The 17,047-nt window shown below is 38.3% G+C and overlaps 1 protein-coding gene across 9 annotated transcripts in view; it reads right to left on the bottom strand.

Annotated features, from left to right (window-relative positions):
- Positions 1-638: 638 nt before the first annotated feature.
- Positions 639-17,047, bottom strand: part of LOC104140563 (NAD(P) transhydrogenase, mitochondrial) — a 46,478-nt gene continuing 30,069 nt past the window's right edge. For all 9 annotated transcript variants that reach the window (XM_068926465.1, XM_068926461.1, XM_068926467.1 and 6 more), the window contains 5 exons: positions 15,935-16,094; positions 14,569-14,650; positions 5,225-5,343; positions 4,059-4,174; positions 639-2,850 (listed from right to left, as the gene is read on the bottom strand). In XM_068926465.1, the coding sequence (XP_068782566.1) occupies positions 2,701-2,850; positions 4,059-4,174; positions 5,225-5,343; positions 14,569-14,650; positions 15,935-16,094 (627 nt within the window). In that variant the 3' untranslated portion in view covers positions 639-2,700. The remainder of the gene's footprint in view (positions 2,851-4,058; positions 4,175-5,224; positions 5,344-14,568; positions 14,651-15,934; positions 16,095-17,047) is intronic.

Here is a 17,047-nt window from a genome sequence, read left to right on the forward strand (position 1 = left end):
CTGAATGTTAATTTATGCCTCTTAACGCATCTTCTGTTACAGCTTCATCTAAAAAGAATCCAAGTGCTCCAAGACTGCTCTGCAACAGAGAACAAAACACAGCTAGTGGGAAAAAAAATGACAGGTTCATTTCAAAGCAAACTCCCGATTCAAACTAAAAACTAAAATACGAAAGTAGGTTCAGTCCCCATTTCCCTACCCTTGGAGGTGTTCAAATCAAAGCCTGGAGCAATTTGATCTAAATGGATCTGTTTTCAGCAAGAGGGTTGGACACATTATCTCTAGAGTATTCTCCCAACCTAAGCTGTTCTGTGACTTTAATAGTGCAACAGCTTTTATTAAAAGCAAAGATCCAAGGCACCTCAAAGGCCACAGGCATACACAGAAGACTGGAAAAGTTCTACCAGCTGAACAGAGACTAGTGCCCTCCTTCCTCCCGATCTGCCAGGATCACAGCATATTTTCTTAATCTTCTTGAGGTAAGCCTCAGAAAGAAAATAAGTATCGTATTAGGAATTCATTTTCGTTATAGCCTTTCAACATCCTTTCGTGGCATTTTGATCTTGTAACTCCCAGAAAGATTCTTAGACTACTTATCTACTCAGAAAACACAACAGGAGAAAAAAAAGAGACAGTGATCAATACAGAAAAATAACCAACTTTTTATTAGCACTTCAACAATTACCTGGCGTTCCACTGTAAAGCATAGCTTTAAAGATAACACTGGTACCTCTGATTCATTACATAACTTTGTCTCATTTCAAAAAGAAAAGAAAAAAAACTTCCCCTCTTCCTTTTCTTTTTCTAAAAGGTTTTCTTAAGTTAGCTACATATAAGCAGAGATACATTGCATACTGCAGTTAGATACTTAAAAGTTTGGCAAGACAAAAATGCCTCAGGATTTTAAATCCTTTCAAATCCCTTTTTTTGCTCAATTGGGAGGGAGAGGGGAGGGAAAAATAGGATCATTTTCTAGTCCTCTCCCTTCTCCCATTCCCCTGCTATTTTTTGCAGGCCTAAAAGAAAAGCAGAATACAACGAAATCGGGAGGCCATAACATTCAAACATAGCTGCCGCAACGTTTTAATTTAAAATTTAATTACAAGTATTTTCATGCAGTGCACAATATATTAATGCTTATGTGCTAATTTTTGTTTTGAAGTTATAGAAGAGATTTCTGAGAAGGGTAGCTTCTTTCATTCATTGAACAGGTAACGTGTTAAATGTAGCAAAGTCTTGGTTTTAAGTGATCTTCAAATAAAAACAGAGGTAGCTAAGTGGAAGATATTCCTCATGTTATATTTTATACAAGGTCTCAATATATTCTGTAAAAAAGTTTTTGTTCTATCAGTCAAAATGGTTTAATATCAAGATTTACTTCATAGCAGTTTGTCTTCCCCAGATATTAATGCTTGCTAACACAAGTACAGCTATTTGCATTTAGCCTTTGTCACCATGGACAGTCGCTACATCATTATGCAAACATGATAAATTCATTTTATTAGGCAAATATTTGAGTTCCACTCAAGTACACTTAACATAGTAAAAACAAAACAGCAGTCTATGTCATAATTTGATTTACTTCTTTGCTGTACTTATTATGGGAATTTAAACAGTACTTTTAATTAGATCAGGGAAAAGTCAAATAATCAAAACATTGGATTTTAAGCTTGGTATATTTCTGTGCTGTCCAAACAATAGCTTATTTATTTAGAAACATTCTAATAAACTCCAGCATCTTAAATATGTTAAAAAGTGCCTTTTCCAAAGCATCACAAAAATGTTGATTAAGAAAGCATCACTACATTTTAAAGTAGCAAATACAGTTCAAAGTGAATGAAAACTGAAACACTGTGGTCCAAATTCTTTGAACAGATCAGGTAGGCAAGACTTTCTGCCTGTGCAGACCTGGACCATATTTTTCTCAGAACACTTAAAAAGGCAACAACTGGCAAAGAGGGGAAATCTAGCAGCTGCTGAAAATAGTTAAGCAGTGCAGGCATACATTTCCTTGTCAGGCTTGAAGATCACTTGGTAGGTCCCTGAAATTCTGTGCTTCGTTTTACATAATGCAAGCACACGCTATGAAAAAAGCGGAACTGTATTTCAAAGAAAAATAACTTCCCTCAAATATTCCCAATTCCCAGCATCCATAGAACCCACAAAAGGAACAGTTTTTAATTTTTATATACAGATTTAATAGAATATTATGTTGAGGCTCTCAAATCATGTAAGCATGTTTGCAACCTTGCCTTACATTTTGATGAAATAGCTATTTTTGTTCATACTGGCCGAAGGGTAGCTTTGATGGTAAGATGGAATACTATTTTGGCACAGTAATTTTTAGTGAATTTCCATGACAGAAGTACAGACAGTTAGAGGGAGGAAGCCAATAGCCACTTAAAGGTGACAAAGAGTATTTGCTTCCTGCTTCCAACAGCTCATTACTAAACTTAGAAAGGATATTTTCATACTTCAACACATTGCCTCACGAGGAGATGTAGTTTGAAGGGCTAGTGTCCCCATCATTTCATAAGAGGATGTACCCCTAACTGAACTACATCCCCTAGGAGTCAATGCAGTCTTCTCTGCATGCAAGTTGCCCTATGACAGTAATAGTTTTTTCTAACTCTTGATTTCCATGACCTCTGTGACAAAAGCATAGCCATCACCATGAGTGAGTTGAATATAAATCAGTATTTAGCTTTGATACGACTCCCTGACTTTGGCCTGCAGGGCGTCACAAGTCTTCTTAGCATCTCCCAACAACATGGCAGTATTGGGTTTGTAGAATATTGGATTGTCCACAGCAGCATAACCAACTCCCAAAGATCTCTTCATTACAATGACCTGCACATAAAGAGTTCATATTTGACATGGCACAAATCAACAGTCATCCCACCTCAAATATGGCGGGCATGAAACCAACCTCAGTGAACAGAGAGAGAGAGAGAGAGAGAGAGAGAGAGAGATCGATCCATGGTCAAAACAGGGTGTTCACAGCTAAGAAAATATATTTCAAGTTCTAATATTCCAGGAAGAAAAGGAATAATTGAAATCCAGGCCAGCTTCAGAAACACATTTCAGAGAAATATATTATTACACCTCAGATGAACAGATCGTGGATAGTACATGCATTCATTACTCCACGTAAAAAGTCAGAGCAAGATGGACATTGATGATTATAGTATAGAAGGTGTCCCAGTTCCCCCCCCCTTTTTTTTAAACTATTTTAAGAACCCAGTCCCAAGACACACTTCAAGTGAGTGTTCACATCAATGCTCAGGGCAACGCTCTCCAGTATTTCTCTAGAATATTACTATGTCATTAATTCACACATAGTTTCTATAGAAAAAAACACTAAAATAAATTTCAGCCAGTTTTAGCCGAAATGTCAAAAGAGTTGGCCACTGCACTTTCAGAAAAGACATTGTGAAGTGGTATCAATTTATCGCAATTTGATAAATAAACATATATGTGTTTAAAATCAATAAAATAGAATAAATAAAACTGACGATGTGCCCATGATGCTGCATACTTGAACGGTTCATGATAATGAAGCTGAACTTACACACACACACTTACAAACACACACACACACACACCCCCCCACAAAGCTGCCTGCTGAACCCACCCATTCATGTATTTTATTCAAGCATGGTATTCATTTTTGTATTTTTATCTCTGTATTAAAGTTGCCAATCAAAATTCCTATAAACTTAAAGGATATTTTTGTACTGAAATGTTTTAGAGTAGCAGATGTGAGCAGAACATCATTTGTTCTAATCCCTTTTGTGAGCAGAAGTACATTCATGGGTCTTATTGACTGCAGCAGCATTAGTCTCATTAAAGCAGACTGATGATTACAAAAATCATGAATTAAACCGCAGCACACTTGCTGAATACAGCCTGTTTTACTGGACACCTTGCAGAAGAGCTTCTCACGGAAACAGAAAGAGTAAGAGAATCTTCTTTAGATAAACTTGTATAAACTATGGGTTTTTTTTAAAAAGCATGCTATCTATAGGAAGGCGCTAATGCAACCCTGTTCATCTCACCTGTTTGGACTTCCAGACTTCAAGAACTGGCATTCCAGCTATGATTGAGTTTGGATCTTCCTGAGCCGCTGAATTGACCGTATCATTTGCGCCAATTACAAGCACCAAGTCAGTTTCTGCAACAAGAGAACAAATAAAACTGAGGAAAAGTTATCGTAATCTTCAACACTGAGGCTGAGGTACATTCCACCTGTGTTAAATCTGGACCTTAGAAGCAAAGAATTTCTTGTAGCAAACGCTCTACAAACATTTACTGGGACTTCTTTCCCAAGTATCTTACAACCTAATCAGGAAAGTACGTGTGAGAGAATCCAAGGATGCTAACGTTTCCAGCCAACGCCAAGCATCCAGAACCACGTTCTAAGGGCTCTTTAGACCACACAAAGTTAAACCCTTTAACATTTAAATACAATTTCATAAACACGTAGCACCAGCACCTTTCAGTTTCTTTGTGCCTGGCTCTTCCCTTTAAATATCTTTTAATAAAGCTTTAGACAGTTTGCTGAATTTCAAAGAAAGAAAATAAAGAAAAATAAGAAAACAAAATCATCTACTTAAAGCTAGCCTGGTCTGCAAGATATGACAGGGTCAAAGCATATACAAAATGGACAGCACTGACATAAAAAAAAAACAACAGTAATTTTCCTGTATGGAGCAGTAACACAGACAAAAAAAGACACAGAATTTGTCATTCACTGCACAGCTACTAGCAAGACAAAAAACAAAAAACCACCAAAAACACACACACACTCTTCTCTCGACTCTGGAGGAAACCTACTTCCCAGGTCTTTTTTTTAAATCCCTCTCACTTCAATACTAACTTCCCCCCCCCCACCCCCCCACTCCTGCATTCAGTATTTCCCTTCCCTTTACCTGTCTGTACTCTCTCTGCTTCTCAGTTTTCTGCTTTTGATTCAGGTTGTTTCTTTTATTTCTCTATGCTTCCTTGCTATCAGTTGGGAGAGCACTCAAGAGTGCAAAAATACATCCCCTCCTCTCCACTGGCACATCTACTCCTCTGCAGTGGTACCATGCACAAAGTAAAACTGTATGGCCTGACTGAGATTTTCCGTTTTGAAGGTCCTTGTACGGTATAAAAACAGAATCAAGTACAAATTGACAAGAACAAACCCAGTCTACTAGAAACTTAAAGTTCGCATGCAAACCTGGGAAGTCTTCGTTGATCTCATCCATTTCCAAAACAATATCATAGGGAACACCAGCTTCTGCTAGGAGTACATTCAGCTGACCAGGCATACGGCCAGCCACAGGATGAATACCAAACCTAACAGGAAAGAAAGCCCAGCCCCATTAATAGGTACTGACCACTCCACATTATACAGTAAACAAATGGCCACCTGTGACCTACAACAAGGCTGAAAAGTTCTGAAAGCGTGTGCACATTTATGATTTAAAAATAAAATAAAAGGTTAAACCTTGTAAATAATACTGTAAGTACTTTTCCAGCGTTGTAAGGAACTGAGTGGGAAGGAGAGCAAACAAAGCCCATAGATTTGATTCTTCACCTGGACAGTAACTGTTCCTTCCCTGGTAAGTCAAAGAATGATGGACAACAGATATGCAAAAGAATATGCTCAATTCCCAGTAAAGCTAAACATGCTAGGAGAACATTTTAAATTCTTCCATCATAAAAAGATGTATTTAATAAATTGTTGCACCTGCAAGAAAAGTGGCTTTAGAGAGCCTGCTGCAATAAAAACGCCAGCGACATTTCTAGTGACAACATGGGAGGAACCGGTGGCCAGAAATGCCAGGAAATACATCACTGCAGGATGAAACAACATAGTAACTTGGCCACCCATACATCAACAGACTTGGCAGCTTATATTCAATTACTTTCAAAAGTAATAAGGCTCCAATCACCAGCCAGGGCATGTCACATACAGCAAGCATCCATGTCCATCTTTCAAGCAGTAACATATTTAAAAGTATGTGACTGACACCTTTAGTTCTTTATGAATAAGCCTGGTTTGCTATAAAACCATCACCCACATTAATACGCTTTACAGGTTCCCTTGTATGACTGACAGTCCAAAGCACAACAGAGTAAACAAAATGGCAACAATCTAACATGCTCCCATGAAATGGTCAAAACACTACGCAGCCTTCCTTAAAGAAAAGGACTCCTGAATCTAAGAAAGCCCTTGGCAAATGACCTTGCTGTATCAGGTATCTCTAGAGCCTGCATGGGCCCCACACCCTCCCGCCCCACACCCACAGAAATCTTAGCAGCATGTTCAACTTTAATTCAGCAAGGCGTTGTCTTGCGCTTGGGGTAACACACCACTTCTGTCTCATGATTGATCTGGAGGGCAGAGGCAGGATGTGGAGAAGAGCTATGAAGCTATACCTGTTTAAGCTTAAACTGAATTTCAAAAAGTATTTTCAGACCTGCTCAAAGCCAACTTACAGAAAATACACTGCTTGTGAGCTACTAAGAATTCAGACAGATATACCAATTTTGGGAGGCGAGGAGGCATGTGAAGGCATACATCTAGTTCTATAAGGATAACAACCCGACAGAGTTCAGAACGGAGATGTTCAGTTGGTTCGTTCACAACTCCAAGAGACTTCTTTTGGTTAGAGGCAAATCTATTCCTCGCGGGCAGATTGCATTCTTCTACTGTCCCTGCATAAACTAGGCTGAGCATTTCTCCTGTCCTGGGCTTTTACTATCTTTCCAGTTTTGGAGCCATCACTAAATATATTGCTGACTCAAGCACACCAGGAGCGCCTTCTGTGAGCACTGCATATAGTTGAAGCTAAATGTTTAATAAGGAAGTTACTCATTCCAGAATAAGCAGAAATACCAATGAGAAAACAGCAAATTTTTGAATTTCTGAACAGAAATCTCTGAACAGAAATCCAAGCAAGTCAGAAGTGCAATAAAACGACTTCAGATGCACTTCTTTTGGAGGGAAAGAAAGACTGATAAATCAACTTGCTATAACAGAGATTGCCACCAACTTGTTTTCAACAGATCACCACTGTGATGGAAGTGGGTAACATCCCAGAGAGTCCACAAGTCATAGTCCAATCACCCCAGCAAACTTGTAGATTTAACACTGTATGAATACATCCTTAAAAGGGCAACTCAGTGCTCCATCAGCAAGGCAACACTAAGACAATACAAAGACGAGACAATTGGAACTCCAGAAACATAATTAGGGACATACGATTAATCCACATCCTGTTAGATATACTGTGATTGTAAGCTCCAGGTCAAAGAGCAGCATAAAAGCTAGCTTTACAAGGAGCACTTTAAAGGAACAAAGATAAAAGATTATACTTAGCTAGTAAACATTTGGGATCCTGATGTGAAGGATAACACCTAGAATCAGAAAAAGGAGAGCAAAACACACAGGACAAAATATTAACAGCTTACATTTCACACCAATCACTCAGTAATATAAGCCATGTGTGTGGACTGCAGCTATCCTAAACTGTACCAAATACAATCACTTACAGTACAGCAGGAGAGCTCTTATTCTGAAGTATACTCAAGAAAATCATCACTCCTCTGGCAGCGAAAATAGATTTTCCAGCAAAATTCTCTTTTGTTCCTAATAAAATTATTTGAGCTTCTTTGTGACCAAAGCTGCTTTGGCAATACACAAGACAAAATATTTGTGAGGTTTCTATTAAATACTATACACACACACAATCTTATTTTAAGGGCTGGAAAGCCAAAATTTAAACTGCCAAGAGAATGAATTTCACCTTTGACTTCACCATTGCTGGCAAGGGGTAGAGGAAAAAAAAGGAAAGAAAGAGACAAACAATCTTGGTCCAGGAAGAGTCATGGCATGGACGATCGGCAATTAAGAGACTTCTGACAGACCCTGCTTGAAACCAAACTCTGTGTATTCACAGAGTTTGAGAAAGCTGCTCACACACAAGATTTTTGGACACACATACACAACACACCACTGAAATGACTTCTAGAAGTCTGCTTCTGAGAATCCATTAACCAAATATGACAGTAGCCTGCCAGTACCATCCTTGATGGCTAACAGCAGGTCTAACAGAAGCTGTATATTCTGCCCCAGACCCACAACAGCAACAGTTCTTCAAAACGACCATTCACATTTAAAGATTCAAAATGTGAATGATTTTAAAAAGGAGGCATGTTTTATGAGGAAAATGTTTTAAAGTAAAAAATTGCTAAGTTTTCCTTTGATATGCTTTTAATATCAGTGATGCAAGAACCCCTTAAGTATCACACTACTTCTGACTTTCTATTTTGATGACATTGTTTGGGGCAAAGCACGAGCAGACTGAAAACTTAAGATTCACAATCATGCTGTGGCTGACTTGAAACACTATTCTATTCCCTGAAACACAAAATTCACCGAGAATTTTCTTTCTGAACCTTGACTCTGACTGTATGACATGGGCCTTGCTTGTCACCTCCAATTCGCAGATGTAGAGCTGAAGTGAGCATACCTCCTTGCTACTAACAGACTTCACACCTAAATAACATGCCTACCAGGAAAGGACATTCAGCATCTTTCAGATTCTTGGTAGCTTCAGAAAAACAACACAGTAAACTGAAGAACTATTTCACACTTCTAACCTTTTCCGTAATACACATAGAACGTTTTCTTCTTAAATTGGACTAAAGATCTAGAACTCCTGACGTACACATGGCATATCTAGTATTGCCCTTTCTAACACAGAAAGCATTTAAATTCTAGGGCAAATAAAGTTACTGTTAGCAGTACAAAAAAAAAAATAAAGCTACTGCATTAAAGAATAACTGAAGCATCTCAGGAAGGAAATTACTTTTTTTCTTTATTTATTACAACTAGTTAGATAATATTCTTGTAATCAACATTGAGAGAGCTGGCATGTACCTAACCTAATGCAGAAGTGTTTCAAGATCATTTCACCCATGTAAAGATAGGATACCTGTTATTATGCCAAAGCTGGACAGAGTCATATAAGTAACATGTGGCTGGTGCCTAATTTAGCTTGCTCAATATTTTACAAGTCGTGCATATAGAGAATAATTTACCCAGGGGCTCTGCTTCACACGCTCTTTTTCCCCTCTCCCCATTCACTTTATTTGGGCTTTCATACAGATGATTCCTCTGCTCCCAGTACAGACAACAATCTGTTAGGGTAACAAAACAAAAAACCCAGTAAACTGGGAAGTCTAGCGTTCAGATATCCCACAGCTTGAATCCAGCCACACATCATCAGTTGCAGTACAGCACTGTGCTCAGTAATCACAGATTCTTAAGTATCAAAGCACAGTACCACACATACAGATCACTATGCAGATTACTAGCACTAAAGCACACAGCTATCTCAGGTCTGGTGACATGCCTCAGGCAACAAGATTTCTCCAGAAGCAGTATTTCAGCACAGAGCAGCTCTGCTGGAGTTGGGTTAGCTAGGAAAGAGTGTGCTAATAACCGAACCGCTATTTTTCTTACTTAAATAAGGGCTGGCACTCTCCATATTTCCCACCAGCATGGTGCAAGGGTTTAGGACAGCAGGTGTAGCAACACTGGATCCAAGCACATGGCACAAACCTTAGCTCAATACCTCTCAGGAACCCAAATGATGGGTTCCGCGCAAAACAGAGCGCGTCTCTACAAAACACAACAAAATGAGCTAATAACTAGAGCTGAGCTGACCCATATGGAACCAATGAGACACCCACACTACACTCCCAGGAACATTAAGCCCCTATATCCCTGCAGAAGCAGCTCAGAGACAGCAAGGTTTCCTAGTTCTCTCTAGGTGCACAGATTGAGCACTTGAGCTAACAGACCCATTGGACTTCATTTGTCCCTCCACCTGCAGCATTAATAATTCAAAACCCACTCAGCTAATTTGACCAGAAGGAACAAACAGAACTGACGTACATGTACACACTTAGTGTCTTCCTAGTAAACACACCCCAGGTGGAAACCTCTATCAAAATGTATTGTTCTCAAGTTGCCATTCAGACACTGTGACAGTAATTTCATGCAAAGCTGAGTTATGTAGTATATTAAGATTGATGAGGGCAGCATCTTACCTCCTCATCTTTTAAAAATCTACTGTATTTTTTTTAGAGCAACAAAGAAAGATTACCATAAACTAAAAATAATTAAGCAATTCAAGTTCATCGATTTACTGAGTTAAAGAAATGTGCAAGTGGTAACCATCCACATCATCTGTTACTCATAAGCAATTAAAACTACTGAGAAAAACAGAATCCTGAACATATTTCATTAAAAGACCAGCCACAGAGGAAACAAAGATTCAAAATTGCAGATCCAACACTAAATCCATCCTGTCACATTTTCAAATACGTAAGAAATCAGTGTTTCCACGTACTCAAAAGTAATCGTATTTCCCAGTATCAGAAGATAGAAATGCAAGTCCTGCAAGATGTCTACCAAAGACAACTACATTAAAAACAAAAACCAAAAAAACAAACAAACAAACAATAATAAAACAGCCTATTAGCAACTAATTTGAAAGGCTCTTCAAAAAGTAATCTGCATTTCCCTCAGCTATGAGTTACAAGAAAACCATCACACCTTAATTATCAGTTAGTAGATTCAGGAACTCCATATAAAGCACTGTTTTAAGAGTTTTTTCACCCTGGAATTCAATTTCACGATCATGAGTACTGTGCAGGAACTTGAAATACACTGATAAAAAAAAGCTTTAGGCAAGTGATGCTGTGGAAAATGCTAAGATAGTTAACTTGATGTGGACATGAACAATGTTGATTACCCACATACATACGAGAATGTATAAAACTAAGCTGTATTATATAGAAGAAATTAGAATTTCACAACTAAGGGCTTACAAAGAACACAGCATTTTTATCAAAGACCTCTGGTAAGGTGAGAACCTTCAACAATCTACGCAGTTTTAGCTTTGTAGAACTGCAAAACTAGTTACAGAACACAAATCTCTCCGAGGCCAATGAATTCTGGAGACTATGGGATTTAACCTATGAAAAGATTTGTTGTTTTACCTATAACAAGAAAAAGCTATAACGAAAGCTCAGCAAAATACAGGGTTTTTTTTTGTGATCCTAGTAATGCATTAAAGATGTGATCTGCTGCAAGACCATCTCAAGTTAGTGATGATGTTAGCTATGCAATTTAATAACTGAAACAGTCTGAAGTCTCCCCCAACCCTCCTGTATTTCTAAATTTAAACCCTAGTCATAAAAGGTTATACATCATGTTATATAATCTGTGTTCTTCACAGAGAATGTTATGGCTATAGGCAAAGTAAAAGAAAAACAACAGTGTCTCTGGATTATGAGCCATGAAGCAAAAAAGACCATATGACAGATGCAATTTTTCTTGGCACGGTATGGGCATTACAAATTGATGACAATCGTATGTCCATGCTGGCACCCTTCCACAGCGGATGTGTGAGAGTGTCACTACATCTGGATGGTGAGTGTACTAGGGTCCTGAGGCACTCCAGGCCTACTGAAACCAGAGGGACAGCAGCTGCACTCAATGAACACCATGGGAGCTCCACAAAGTGATGAAAGGCCTAAATTACCACAAACTGTAAATACACATTTATTTCATTAAAATACTAGGTAACCACTGCAGTGATCCCTTCCTGAAATTGACTCATTTCAAATATAAGCCAGTTATTTCAAGGATTCCTTCACGTTTCTACCCTGCAAAGCCAACATAAAAGGCAAAACCAATAATCCCTATACCACTAGGATTAATAAAAACAAAGCTAGCCCACACAGCAGCTCTGAAAGGAAAGCCAAAAGCACATGACACTGTCATCACATTAGCCAAGAAAGGTTCCTTTGTTGCACAAGTAACAGGTCTTCAAAATTTTAAATGCAATTTGGACACATGTAGCTTTGATACTAAGCATGGGGAAATAACTTCCGAGGAGAGCTGCTCCAGGAAGCAGATGTATTAGCACGTACCCCTCATTTATCACGTATGCATACGCAAATGCAAGTACATAAGCAGTTTTATACACTAAATTGCAACATTCCGGGTGAACATCAACACATAACTGTTGCTAAACCCTTCCACAAGCCTGCTAAAATTGCAAAGAGTTATATGCATCTTTCATAGAAGCTTAGAAAAATACTGACCAAAAAAAAAAAAAAACTAATTGCTAAAGTATTGATTCCAAAGGAGAGTCACCATCTAGTTGAAATAAACACTAAGAAATCAGAGAATGAGTCTGATTAACCAGCATCTGTCCAAATGTCTTTTTTAAAATTAGTCAAGGCTCAATTTTCATTTGAAAATATTAAATTACCATAATTAGAAAATAGTTTCCCAAACAGTTAGCAAGGGAGACATGATGGTAGCCTTCCAGTGCTTTCAATACCTGTAAGTTTTATGAAAAAAATGGAAGCAGGAAGAAACTTGAGGCCAATACTGGTACTTAAATTTTATCTTTGTTTTTTGTAACAGCATCTAGCAGAATAAATGCACAAGACTGGCCACATGCACTCCACTAATCTTTCCATGCAATGGTCAAGGGACTCTTAAAATAGTATTGCTTGCAACAGCAAAAAACTTATGGGAGGTCAGTAAGAGTAAGCCTAAGTAAGATGATTAAGAGGCTGGAGCATCTCCCATACAAGAAGAGGCTAAGATAGCTGGGACTGGTTAGCCTGGAGAAGAGAAAGCTCAGGGGGATCTTTTAAGTGTTTAAAAATATCTAATGGTAGGCAGTAAATAAGACTGAGCCAGACTCTTCTCAGTGGTACCCAGTGACAGGACAAGAGGCACAAATTGAACAACACAGGAAATTCTGTCTGAACGTAAGAAAAAAACTGTTTTAATGCTTATCGAACACAAACAGATTGCTGTGAGAGGTTCTGGAGTCTACACCCCTGGAGATATTCAAAACCTGACTGGACAAGGTCCTAAGCAACCTGCTCTAGTTGACCTGGCTTAGAGCAAGGGGTTGGCTAGACCAGACAATCTGCAGAGATACCTTCCAACCTCAACCATTCTATGAGTCTGAAGATTTAGGATACATTAAAATAGTGACAAAAGTTTCTCTCTTCAGACTTCCCTGTCTTCAGTGGCTCCTTTTGAATAAATGGGACTGTAGAAACCTTAATAGTATGGTGTGAGAGAAGACCACAGCCCTGACGCTTAGGAAGAGTCAAAGGCAGATCAGGAAGCATATCCCATGGAAGCTAAAGTCCTGCTGTGAACATAAGATAAACAGATTGTCCTACAAGGACTTCTGAGGAACAGAGATCTACTTCTAAGAGAGAGACTGTGTGTAGCACCTCTTACTCCAAACTTAGAAGCTTCTGAGCATCTGCAAGATACTTCTTATTGCTAAACACTAAGTGTCCCTAGCTATCCCTTAGTGTAGAAGAGGTTATAGGAAAAGAAGAGTACAAAGGCAAGGTGGACTGTGGAGTTTTAATCTACGAAAAAGGATATCTATCAAATATTTTAGTGCAATTCTCAACATTTTCTCAGCAGTTTCCAACAGGCCAGACAGAACTAAATGTGACTGCCCATACTTTTTACTACCACTACTGTTGCTGCAGAGGCTGTTACCTGATCTACTTTTTCCTGTCATACCAGACTGACCCTAGCAAACACTTTCTCCATACTTCAGGAGACCCTCCTTTCCTGCCTAGGATTCACAACTATTCCCATCACACCCTTCCAACTGTTCCCTAACAGCTTCACAAGCAGAGGGGCCCATTCCTTTAGGAAATTATGATCTTGAAGTTTTTTAGCCTAGAAAGTAATCTTCTTTAACGGATGCTTCTCTAGAAGGCAATTCAGATCACTTAAGTTAGACTTGCTCTGTCTTTCCTTCCCTCTCCATTGACCACAAGCATAGAAAAAGATTATTCTCTCTGCACGGAAGTTAGCTTTTGTGATTACTCCTCACAGTAACATATTTCCACAAAGCAGTTGCTTTTAACAGAGGTCTTCAAACGCCACCTGTAGAAAAGGCAGTTGGCTGTTCTCTTAAGCAGAGTACAAACTACAATAAAATATTACTTTTCAAAAAACTTCACCACTGGTTTTGTAGAAAAGCACTACGATTTCTAAAGGCAGACCATATCAAAAGAAGAAGATTCCTTACAACAGTGGTAAGATTTGGTTGTTACAATTAAAAGTAACAAAAAGTTAAACCCATTCTTTTTGAGTGAATTTCCACACGACACCAAACAAAAAATGAAATAAAATTACTCTCCAACTTCTGGGGCTACTTCCAAAACCCAAATTTAACAAAGGCATAAATAGATTTTAATTCCCCGAAATCAGTAAGAGGTAGAAATACCTTTTATGCTAAAGCACGAAGTTTCGGTTAATAAGACTAGAACATTCCTCCAACTGATATCTCTCAGAGATCAGTGTAAGAATGACTGCTGAAAGACAAATTAGACCCAAAATACAGACTTGTGGAGGATCAAAAAAACCAAAAGACCTCAAAAAACCCTAACCCCCCCCAAACCCAAATATCTGTAATATTTTTCAACAAGAAAAGTACCTACCTGACATTTTTCCCTTGTTCTCTCAACATCTTCACTAAGTCTGCTATGGGGTACTGAGCTTTTGCTGCACACAGACCGTAACCTGAAACACACATCCACATTTTAAGCTATTTTTCCATACAGACAGAAGAGTTACAAGAAGAAATACATTTACACCTTTCCAGCAAACAGAATCTCTCATCAAAAGAGAATCAGGTACTCATTTTTCTCATGGGTTTTCATCCTGATCACTGTAATTCATTTAATCTTTTTGGCCTCCTGACCAAGTAACAGTACAGTGGGTTGACCAGTCAAGCTACACAGGAACAACTTATTTCAGCTTCACTGAAAGATGAATTCATTACTTTATCAGAAAAGAATATTTCAGATAGACACATCAAAACATTGGCACAGAGGCTACTATCAGATCACTTCAAGATCATACCCTCAACAATGTTTTGGATCTCTCTATTGCAAATCCAGTAGCCAATTATAGTCTTTAGCAGCAAACAATATTTCCAGTTTTTCTGTTTGAATCATTTCAGTATAGCAATAATGTCCAGAAAGAAAATACAGAGTATAAATGGTTAATGTTGTTACAGGAATAAAAGAGAAACTTCTTGAAGATGTGCGTAAGCTTGTTTGAAACAAAATCAGCTTTCCAAATTAGAACGTTACCTAACCCACGCTTTTGTTTAAACTGAAACAAAACACGCAAAGACTTCGGTTTTAGCTTTTTTTTATTTTAAAATAAAATTTAACACAATAATTGCTGAGGCAAAATAAGTCTTAAACTATGTAACACCTCACTTCTCTTAAGAGGAACTACTGCTATTGAACCATACAAAGCCTATGGCCAACCTAAGAGCTTTAGAGAGCGCGCATTGGTTTTCAGGCTTCCCCACTCCCCTTTAAAAATCCCACTATTTACTGGACACTAATTTGGATTTAGATGTTTTTCTACAGGTTTCCCAACCAAACAATGCAAAATTAAGCAAGTAAATTGTGCAAGAAGCACAAAATGAATCCTCTGTCGCAGTATTTTAAGGGACAGAATTTCTTACTGGTAAGACTGGCACTATGGTAGCGCTTGGAAACTCACACTATAACAGCTGTACACAAAACTAACTGTACACATAATTTACAAAAGACAGCCTTTGTCCTGAACAATTTAAAATCTAAATAAATAGGATAAAGTGACATACACACACACCTACGCAGAAGAACGGTGACTAAACTGGGAACAAAAACAGACCTCCCGCCATCCCTGTTGGGCTGCACAACACCTTTTACGCTGCTGCTATCTTACAACTGCAAGATGGATTATAGTTTCATTTAAATGACATATCCACTGAACATCCTACTGTATGAACCACGAGCATCTTACCTGGGGTAATAATAATGTTGCTAGCTTCCTTTATCATTTCAACTGCGTTATCCAAATTGATTTCTGTGTGGGTTCCAGTAATTTCCATGGGCTTCCCACCAGCTGTTGACGTGGTGCCATAGCCTCCTAGAATCACATTCGCAAGGGAACGGTTCATAGCCTGGAAGACAAGAGAATTTTGATCATCTTGATGAAATCCAAGAACAAAAGAGAAGAGATGTCCATAAAGCAAACTTCTAGAAATACTAAAATCTTCCTGACAATAGTCTTGCTTTGTCTGCTAGTTTTGCTTGCTTATAACTCAAAACTTCTTAAAACACTCCTTAAAACAGAAACCTAGATTAAAACGATGACAGCCAAACATCAGCTCCCAATACCATCTGTTAGGCATATAATAAGAGATAATCAGCATCTCCCCGAGGTTAAAATAAATAAATAAATAAATAAAAGAAAAGAAACACTACCAACCTCAGCAAATACTGGTAACTTTTTGATCTGAAAGGGAGGAATATAAAAGAGCATATACTTGATGACACAGGTACTTTTCCGGAGTTACTGAGCAATTCAGCACGTAAGCACAGAACTGCTCTATGACAGCATGGAAACTACATAGCTCTCACAGGTAGTACAGAAACAGAGCTCCTACAGCATCAAGCCAGAAAAGAGGAGAACAAAGCTAAACAGCCACATAAAACTAACCAATGCTAAATCAAAACAAAGTTTTAATGAACTCAGAAGGGCCAATATCTTACTGGCAGAGCGCTAAGGAGAAATGAGATCTTAAACTAGGAACTTCAAGAGTAGAACAAGTCCTGAGAATTCAGCTCTGCAGATGCATAGCTAGGGAAAACCCACTGGCTAAACTCTTTCCCTGGCACATCTCCTTGTAAGCAGGATCCTAAAGCCATATCTGGCAACATTTGGAAGTAGGTAAAACTTGCAACTGCAGTCAGCAAAACTTTAGAAAGCAGAAAAGGAACAAGAATAAATTAGTTCTTTAATTAAACATGTGTCATCCATCTGCTGCACCAGGTTACAAACCACAGCAAAATTTAAGGATGGATGTGGAGACACACACATACAAGCAAGAAGAAAAACCCATGCAAAAATATG

The sequence above is a fragment of the Struthio camelus genome, chromosome Z (genome assembly GCF_040807025.1).
Source record: "Struthio camelus isolate bStrCam1 chromosome Z, bStrCam1.hap1, whole genome shotgun sequence".
Classification (NCBI taxonomy): domain Eukaryota; kingdom Metazoa; phylum Chordata; class Aves; order Struthioniformes; family Struthionidae; genus Struthio; species Struthio camelus.